The following is a 10,263-nucleotide window of genomic DNA, read 5'->3' on the forward strand; positions in this document are numbered from 1 at the left end:
AGCAAGTTATCAGGCTCCTACGAGACTGATGTCAAACTCATTTGTTTATTATTGCAATATCTGCTGCTTTTAAAAAGAAGTGAAAGTATAAATATAAAGATTTTTATTTGATAATAGAGATACGTTGCATACTTAAGGGAGACGCATTGTGTATATGTCAAATATTCTTTTGAGTTCATAGAAGTGGTGCATAATAATTAATATTAAACTTGAACCTTATTTCACTCTTAAACTGGTTGTTTTTTTTTATCAGGTGCAGATCATAAAAGAAGGTAAAATATGTTCAATCTCAATTTTTTATCTGATTAAATGACATGTTCCTAAATTGAAGAAAAAACATTGTGCATATTCTTCTCATTTCATAGGAAATTCATAGAAATTTTGAGATTGAAATTTTGTTCCACTTTTTAAATACATTTTTTTTTCCGATTAAAAATATATCTCTAACTGCAGAATTTTAGAACATGAAAAGAAGAAAATATTAATATATAAAGTTTATATCAATCAATAAATCGTGTTCTTTACTCTCAAAATTTCGTTTACAAGTGAAGTTGCTTAAAGTTAAGTATTCCCTACACACTGCTCATTGGAACTCAAGAGAACATTTGACATACACACAAAGACTCCTTTAACTTTAAGAAAGGAACGTTAATATTATCATATAAAAAAAATGGGGATTGAAAGTTTTTTCTTTTTTTAAGGTCCAGAGCTGGAGAAAATACAAATTTTTGTGATTAAAAATTTCCTTTCAATATTACATAATTTAGAAACTTGAAAAGTAGAAGAAAAATGTTGACAAAAGTTTTTTTTATCAATTAATAACGTATAGTTTTTTCTTTACTTTCTAAATTTTGTTTGGACGTGGAATGTGGTAAAAATTAAATAATTTTACGTACGCACCTTTACTCCTAACTCAAAAGAATATTTCACTCACGCACAATGTGTCTTCTTTAAGCAAGGAACATACGGGGTGTAACACGAGTTTCTGCGAATATTGCCAGAGGTGAAAGTACTGAATATCCTAAGTGGAAAATGTTCTATGCACATACATATGCATTTTGAGGCGTTGTTTAGCTGTGGTATGAAATTCAGGTGTGGCCTGGGGACAGATACAACGGCCGGGCCAGGCGAGTGACCTTGAGATGTACACCTGGATGTCCTTTGGTGAAATTGTGAATTTCATTCATAATTTCTACAATTTTTTGAGCTTTGCGGTATCCCATGACGAGATGAATGACAACAACGGACTGACAACGATTACCGATAAACATTGCGCAATGATAGTATGAACAACAATAATAATATGAATAAAATATCAAGCTGCGTTGCACCATGCATTGCCTTCCAAAGCAGGGATGGGGAAAGAACAAGCTTAGTATCAAATCAGCTGATCATTAGTCAGCCACATGCTTTCTCTCCGAGACAATAACAGTGAATACATTTAGATTGTGGATTGTGTGTAAATGGTGTTTCTCCGCCTTGGTTGCCTGGCTGGCCTGGCCGTTGTATCTGTCGCCAGGCCACACTTGAATTTCATACCACGGCTAAACAACGCCTCAAAGTGCCATGTGTATAGAACATCTTCGACTTGGAATAACATACACTTTCACCACTGTCAATATCCGCAGAAACTCGTGTTACTCCCCGTACCTCTAATGTCAGGTAGAAATTTGGCAGACTGAATTTTTCTGATCAGAATATTTCTTTCCCAACTAGAGATTTTTTTAAACATAAAAAAAAAATATATATATATATATATATATATATATATATATATATATATATATATATATATATATATATATATATATATATATATATATATATATATATATATATATATATATATATATATATATATATATATATATATATATATATATATATGTATATATATATATATATATATATATATATATATATATATATATATATATATATATATATATATATTATATATATATATATATATATATATATATATATATATATACGAGTATATATATATATATATATATATATATATAAGTTCATATCAATCAATAAGATTCTCTCTCTCTCTCTCTCTCTCTCTCTCTCTCTCTCTCCTCTCTCTCTCTCTCTCTCTCTCTCTCTCTCTCTCTCTCTCTCTCTCTCTCTCTCTCTCTTCCTTTTTTCTAAATTTAGTTTAGATGTGAAATTGTTTTTAAAGCTAAATATTATTACTTATGTACTGTTTCCATGAGCAGAAAAGAGTAGTTCACCCAGTTTTCGGTCTTTCTCATACATTTCTTATACCAGGTTATAGAGTTTTTCCAATAGTACATACTCCACAAGCCAGCCAGGCAGCCACACCCAGCCGCTCTCCTCTCTCCCTCTTTTGGATCTTTATAGTTCACGGTAACAAAGACCAAACAAGTCTTCATGTATCTCAAGGGGATCAGTGTAAGAAGAAAAAAAAATATCAGTTATCCATTTAGAAAGCCACACGAATCGTCCTATTATGAAAAGGTTCCGCCAACACCCTTTTCCCTTCACGGTTGTTGAATGTCACTCACGCCCCTACGAGGAACTAAGCAACACTGACATGTTAAACGGCGGGTCAAACTCAAAAAAGGGACTAAATGATTATGTACAGAACTGATGTGAATAGAGAAGGATATTTACTCCTCGGCACTCCCTGTTCTTAGGTGAACTAAGCAGGTGACACGTTAAATGGCAGGCCAAGCTTAAAGAAAAAAAAATAAAATAAAATAAAGAAAAAGGGACTAAATGGTTGTATACAAAACTGTGATATGAATAAAGAAGGATATTTGCACTTCGGAACTCCTTGCTCAGTAATGCCAAAAAAGGCGGGAGGTAGCTATGATTGACTTAACCAAACCTAAACTAACCTCATGTTCTCTCTCTATTTTTTATCCTTCATTTATCCGCAGCACCAGGAGCAACACCTTCCCTCCTCTCCCCCTCCCCCCCCATCCTCATGTCCCTCCCCTACCCTCCTTTCCAGTCCCGCTGCGTCCTCACTCCTGTCCCGTTGTCGTGTGCAAGTGTTCGTCTGTGTGGAAGTGTACCTTGTCCTCCACACCTCTTTGTTATCTTTGCTCAGACTCATGTATGAAAGGGTGTATAGGGCTGATATCCCAACCAGATCAAGCACGATCATCAGCTGTCATTATGAATGTATATAACGTATAATTAGTAGTTTTATATATTAATCGAATATTTGAAACCTCCAGGTACCTCCGACTACCACAGTACCCTACGATTTGGTCATATCATCCTGCATTTTCACTTTTTTTAGGTAAATAACTGCGTATTCCATGTTTCTTTTTGGTAGAGAAAAAAATGACTCAATCCCTCCCAGGTAATATTTCAGTGAGAAATGTTCTCTATCAACTAATATATTGGCCCTTCACCTCCAACGCGACGATTATAATGTCCGCTCCGAAAATCTTAATAAAATGCCGTGTTTCTTGATTACTTGATAACACATAATGACTGTGGTAACGCATATCTTTTTCATATTCTATGAAGTGAGGCGTTCTGAGTCGTTTTTCTCCAGTTTTTCCCAACCACCCAGTCGCTAATTCTGTACAGGGCCCTTATCCGTCCATGTATGGAGTATGCTTCACATGTATGGAGGGATTCCACTCATACGACTTCTTTAGACACGGTGGAATCAAAAGCTTTTCGTCTTATCAACTCCTCTCCTCTAACTGACTGCCTTCACCCTTTTTCTCATCGCCGCAGTGTTGTATCTCTTGCTATCTTCTATCGCTATTGTCATGCTAACTGCTCTTCTGATCTTGCTAACTGCTTGCCTCCCCTTCTCCCGCGGCCTCGCTGCACAGGACTTTCTTCTTTCTCACATCCCTATTCTATCCACCTCGCAAGAGTTAACCAGTATTCTCAATCATTATCCCTTTCGCTGGTAAACTCTGGAACTCCCTGCCTGTTTCTGTATTTCCACCTTTCTGTGACTTGAACTCTTTCAAGAGGGAGGTTTCAAGACACTCATCCTGCGTTTTTTTTTTTTTTTTTTTTTTTTTTTTCACTAACGCTTTCGACTCCGTTCGGGGACCGGCACCTCAGTGGGTCTTTTATTTTTTTGTCCTTGGCCGGTGCCCCTCCTACTTAAAAAAAAAAAAAAAAAAAAAAAAAATATATATATATATATATATATATATATATATATATATATATATATATATATATATATATATATATATATATATATATATATATATATATATATATATATATATATATATATATATATATATATATATATATATATATATATATATATATATATATATATATATATATATATATATATATATATATATATATATATATATATATATATATATATATATATATATATATATATATATATATATATATATATATATATATATATATATATATATATATATATATATATATATATATATATATATATATATATATATATATATATATATATATATATATATATATATATATATATATATATATATATATATATATATATATATATATATATATATATATATATATATATATATATATATGTGTGTGTGTGTGTGTGTGTGTGTGTGTGTGTGTGTGTGTGTGTATATATATATATATATATATATATATATATATATATATATATATATATATATATATATATATATATATATATATATATATATATATATATATATATATATATATATATATATATATATATATATATATATATATATATATATATATATATTTTTTTTTTTTTTTTTTTTTTTTTTTTTTTTTTTTTTATGTAGGAAGGATACTGGCCAAGGGCAACAAAAATCTAGTAAAAAAAATGCCCACTGAAATGCCAGTCCCTAAAAGGGTCAAAGCAGTGGTCAAAAATTGGTGGATAAGTGTCTTGAAACCTCCCTCTTGAAGGAATTCAAGTCATAGGAAGGTGGAAATACAGAAGCAGGCAAGGAGTTCCAGAGTTTACCAGAGAAAGGGATGAATGATTGAGAATACTGGTTAACTCTTGCGTTAGAGAGGTGGACAGAATAGGAGTGAGAGAAAGAAGAAAGTCTTGTGCAGCGAGGCCGCGGAAGGAGTGGAGGCATGCAGTTAGCAAGATCAGAAGAGCAGTTAGCATGAAAATAGCGGTAGAAGACAGCAAGAGATGCAACATTGCGGCGGTGAGAGAGAGGCTGAAGACAGTCAGTTAGAGGAGAGGAGTTGATGAGACGAAAAGCTTTTGATTCCACCCTGTCTAGAACAGCAGTATGAGTGGAACCCCCCCAGACATGTGAAGCATACTCCATACATGGACGGATAAGGCCCTTGTACAGAGTTAGCAGCTGGGGGGGTGAGAAAAACTGGCGGAGACGTCTCAGAACACCTAACTTCATAGAAGCCGTTTTAGCTAGAGATGAGATGTGAAGTTTCCAGTTCAGATTATAAGTAAAGGACAGACCGAGGATGTTCAGTGTAGAAGAGGGGGACAGTTGAGTGTCATTGAAGAAGAGGGGATAGTTGGCTGGAAGGAAAACTAAGACCTACCGGATATTTCGAATATTCGAATAGATAATAAAACTACTGATGATATGTTATACACACTCATAATGACAATTGATGATCATGGGATATCAGCCCCACAGACCCCTTCATACACGAGTTTGAGCGAAGATAACAGAGAGGTGTGGAGGAAAAAGTACACCTCCGCACAGACGGACACTTTTGCACACGACACCGCTCATGTCCGCCCTTCTCATGAATATTCCACGCCGTTGTGGCAGAGATAAACTGTTGCTTCCAGCCGCCTGATGCTCCAAGAAAATTACATTGATTAATGGACTCAGGTGTGTCTCGCCACCGCCCACACCGTCACGCCTCATGCACCTGTGACGCGCTTTTTACCTGTCTCCGTTTAGCATATTCCCCCGCATCTGACCAGGGATACAAATGACGTGTCAGGGGACTCCGCCTGTGCAGCAATGCCCTCAAGTGACATGACTATGTGCTCTGTTGGCGTTACAAGGCGTGACGGTGTCTATACGTGTGGCGACCAGGACACTTCAGTAACTCTCTCGTGCATCTTGAGAAGTCGTCCCCAATCGATGCAAAGGTCTAAGCAATGTCATAAGTCAACAGTGGATTATGTTTCTCTGCATATAAATGATGAATCTTATGTTTTCTTTATTCTTTTAAACTACTTTCAGTTCTTTTAAAGTAAAGGAATAGCAGTTTCTTCGTTGTTATGGTGAGAAGAATATATATTATGTAGTACAACACGTGTTCCTAAGAGAGTTGACCATTTCAATCCTTCAAACTACCAACCTGTGCCTTTGATTTCCTGCCTTTCTAGAGCCAGAGGTCTTGAGTCTGCCCTCACTTGGAAGATTCTGAAGCACTTCTTTGCTCAGACTTTTCTCTAATTGACAGTATGGATTTGGAAAGGATAATCCACTTGCAATATTTTGGCTTTTTCTTACTGAGTCTTGGTCATCCTCTATAAATTTCACAGAAACCTTTCGTGTTCTTAGATGCATCAAAAGCTTTTGTCACACCAGCACTGTAAATCATCACTTCTTAGCTTCCTTCATGTGGTTCCTGTCCATCTTTCTGTACCTTTTTTGTCTCAAGGTTCCTTTTGCTGCAATGAGAGATGGCCACGCTTATCCGTATATTCATTTACTCTATTTATTTATTTATTTATTTATGTATTTATTTGTTTTTACTTTATATATTTATTTATTTATTCATCTATTTATTTTATTTTTTTATTATTTTTTTTCACAGGGCTCTATCCTACCATCCACTTTAATTCCTACTATTCATAAATGATTTGCTTCATCAGAATTCTTTGTAGTTTTACCATTATTTTAATTGTAACCTTTGTTTTAAAAATAAAAAAAAAGTTGTTATTTAATAATATGTCAACTTTTGCCGCCCGCGGTGCCGGTGGCAGTGGGTGTCGGCTTGTTCGTCTGGCAGTCTTCCCACTGAACAGGGCCGTGTGTAAATATTGTAAATACATAGAAACTCTAGTGACCTGGCGTTTCCACATCCCCGCTAATTCTTACTGAATAAAACATCACTAAGCAGAACCAGAGAGAAGACTACGATGTGATGAGTTCATCAGTGACATCCTCGTTTGGCTCAACCTCACTGATTCACCATAACATCTTGTCCGTCTGTCATCTATCTTGTCCAGTCTTATGCTGATGACTGTCCTGCATTTCTCAACAGCATATGTCAGGTGTTCAGTTCATCAGTACTAAGCAAATCACGTAGAGGTGCCTCAGAACGCCTAACTCGTGATCTTTATAGAATTTTCTAATGGGGCAGACCTTCAGTGCCTCAAAACCTCGGTTCCTTCATCTGTATGTTCGACACAAGATGCCAGACAACTATCCCTTTTTTTGCTGACACTCAATAATCCTCTGCTCTACACTGACCATTCCTGAACTGTCCTCTAAAGGTCTCGGCTGAGGATTTCACATCTCTCGCGCAAAGCAGCTTTCATGAGTCTGGATGTTCCGTGCCGCCTCCTCTTTTACATTACCGTCTTCTAGCTGCCTGCTTTACACAGCGGCCTTATCCATCCATGGTGTGGAGCACTGCTCTCATGAAGTGAAAGGAGATGATTCAGTACACACAGTCCTCATGTGTAAGGGTTGGAGACATTGTTATTATTGTCTTTAATCCCTCACTCACCGCCGCAGTATTGCATCTCTTACGATCTTCTACCGTTATTTTTATTGTTCCTCCGATCTTGCTAATCGTTTGATTGACTGAAATAGAGCACCTGGCGACGAAAACAAAGGAGTAATGAGGATGTGACATATTATGAATAGGTTTTATTCCTGCTCAAGCCCAATAAGAATATAAGAAAATAAAGAAAACTGCAAGAAGCCATCAGGCCTACACGTGGGATTCCCTCTATGAAACATCTGTTTACACCTATCACCCTCATCCATAAATTTGTCTAATCTTATTTCAAAGCTTCCTAATGACTCAGCATAACAACCTGATTACTGAGCCCATCCCATTCATCTACCTTTCTGTTTGAGATTTATTTTTAAATCTAACTTTTTCAAGCTTGAACCCATTATCTCTTGTTTTATCCTGATTATAATTGTTGTTTTTCTTTGTTTTGATACTTGTATCTCATGTTTTGACAATGTTTGTACTATAATTTTTTGTCCATGTCCTCGGAGACCAAGTTCTTGAGGCGCAGCAGTGCAATCTTCTTCACCTCCTCGATGCCCGTGTGCAGCTCCTCCTCCGGCGAGTTGTACAGGCGCCTGCTTAGGCCTTGCAGGATGGCCTCCTTCTTGTTCAGCCGGGTGCAGATCACGAAGGGAAAGCCGAACTTAAGGCAGTAACTGTTGAAGAGAGAGAGAGAGAGAGAGAGAGAGAGAGAGAGAGAGAGAGAGAGAGAGAGAGAGAGAGAGAGAGAGAGAGAGAGAATTTCGTTTTGAACATGTAGCTGAGGTGCGACATTTGCAGCACACATGGAGCGCTGCCAGGGGGTGTGATGACAGGGAAGCTGCTCAGCCACACCAGTCAGCAAGGGTTACAATATTTGTCTTTGTTTAAATCGCGTTGGTGATTCAGATGTATGTGTTGCAGTAATAGTGTTGAGTCATCTCATGCAGACAAACACTGAAAGACAATATTCATACATACTTACAGACGGACAGACAGAGAGAGGTGCTCACCTTTTATTAAGGCTGCTCAACTTTGATCTCTGGTTTTCAATAAATTCGGAGATCCCCGAGTCCTTCATCTCTTGACGAGACTCCTCCGTCTGCCGCGAGGATGGAAGCCCGATTATTGAGAAGCCTCGCAAGATGCCCTCTCGTCCTGCGAACAGTGACATCTTCGTCAGCCCCGCCACAGCGTTACGGTCAGGCTAACTTTCATTACCTATTTTTATACAAGTTTATTATTATTATTATTATTATTATTATTATTATTATTATTATTATTATTATTATTATCATTATTATTATTATCATTATTTTAATATATATATTATTTGCTAGATGTCTTTTTTCTCATTACTTTGGCTATCAAAAAAAGTTAATATGGGTTTGTCTCAGAAACTTCATTTTAAATCTTATTTTTTTTATTACTTTCCTGCATTAATGTTTGTTTACATTGTAGTGATCAAATAGTCTTGCATTTTACTTTTTTTTTTTTTTTATGCATCTATACTTGCTTCCGAGGGTTATTGTTTGTAAAGAATACACCCTACTAGTCTCAATATATTCCGGTTCTCTTTCTGTGCCCGTAAAGTCTATTTTTACTCCACGCATCGTTGAATTTCAGACTGCCTTTTGTGAAAACTTTAAAGGCCTTAGCTTTCCCTTGTTCCCAAAAATTCTACATATTAGGGCTTCTTTGAAAATAGCAACGAATTGATGTTCTTTTATCCTCACCTTTAACTGGAAGCTTGTCGATAAAAGAGCAGATTTCAGCATGCAGGTGCTTGAGGCTGTTGAAGGGGCGACTCCTGACCACAGCAGCGGCCACCAGGGGACAGTTTTCGACTAAATTTCCAAATGTTATGATGAAATCCTCGTCACTCAAGGAGTTGACGTGAGACACTTTGAGGATGGAGATCGAAATCGAGTTGTGTTCGGATTCCATGACTGGGTGTACTCGTATGTACTACGCTCAAGACCACTCTTCGCGTCCGCCTCTAGCTATATCATGCCAAAGACAGCACAGTTACACGATCACTTCTGTACCCCGGAGCTTTGACGTAGTGCCAGTAGTCCCGCCCACTCAGTACCGCATTGGTCCAGTTTTACGTAAACACCATTTATCCAACCCTCCCAAAGTCCTGTGCTCCCCTTCCTTCAGCGAAATCATCCATCATTCACTGAAAGAGGTAAAGGACCTTCTGAGAGATAAGGAAATAAGGAGAATGACCTCAAAAAGATTATAAACGATAAACTAGCCACCACTCTTAGTATAAAATGCACGCGCACACACACACACACACACACACACACACACACACACACACACACACACACACACACACACACACACACACACACACACACACACACACACACACACACACACACAGCACAGCACAGCACAGAACTGCACATATACTGTAGGTGATCCGGCCAATACTTCACTAATCGTCACCCCAACACAGATGTTCTTGATGTGAGGTCACTGATTTGTAGGTAAGGTCAATTGGCACTTTAATGAGGGTCTTTTAAATCCTAACATAGCACCATCCTGACCAGCTCACTG

The 10,263-nt window shown here is 36.9% G+C and overlaps 1 protein-coding gene across 1 annotated transcript; it reads right to left on the minus strand.

Annotated features, from left to right (window-relative positions):
- Positions 1–7,826: 7,826 nt before the first annotated feature.
- LOC135112738 (2-oxo-4-hydroxy-4-carboxy-5-ureidoimidazoline decarboxylase-like) lies at positions 7,827–9,862 on the minus strand. The gene is made up of 3 exons (XM_064027503.1): positions 9,429–9,862; positions 8,706–8,850; positions 7,827–8,369 (listed from the first exon to the last, which is right to left on the minus strand). The coding sequence occupies exons 1-3, from the start codon at positions 9,637–9,639 to the stop codon at positions 8,174–8,176; spliced, it is 552 nt and encodes a 183-aa protein (XP_063883573.1). The 5' UTR covers positions 9,640–9,862; the 3' UTR covers positions 7,827–8,173.
- Positions 9,863–10,263: the final 401 nt, after the last annotated feature.

This window comes from Scylla paramamosain, chromosome 24 (genome assembly GCF_035594125.1).
Source record: "Scylla paramamosain isolate STU-SP2022 chromosome 24, ASM3559412v1, whole genome shotgun sequence".
Taxonomy (NCBI): domain Eukaryota; kingdom Metazoa; phylum Arthropoda; class Malacostraca; order Decapoda; family Portunidae; genus Scylla; species Scylla paramamosain.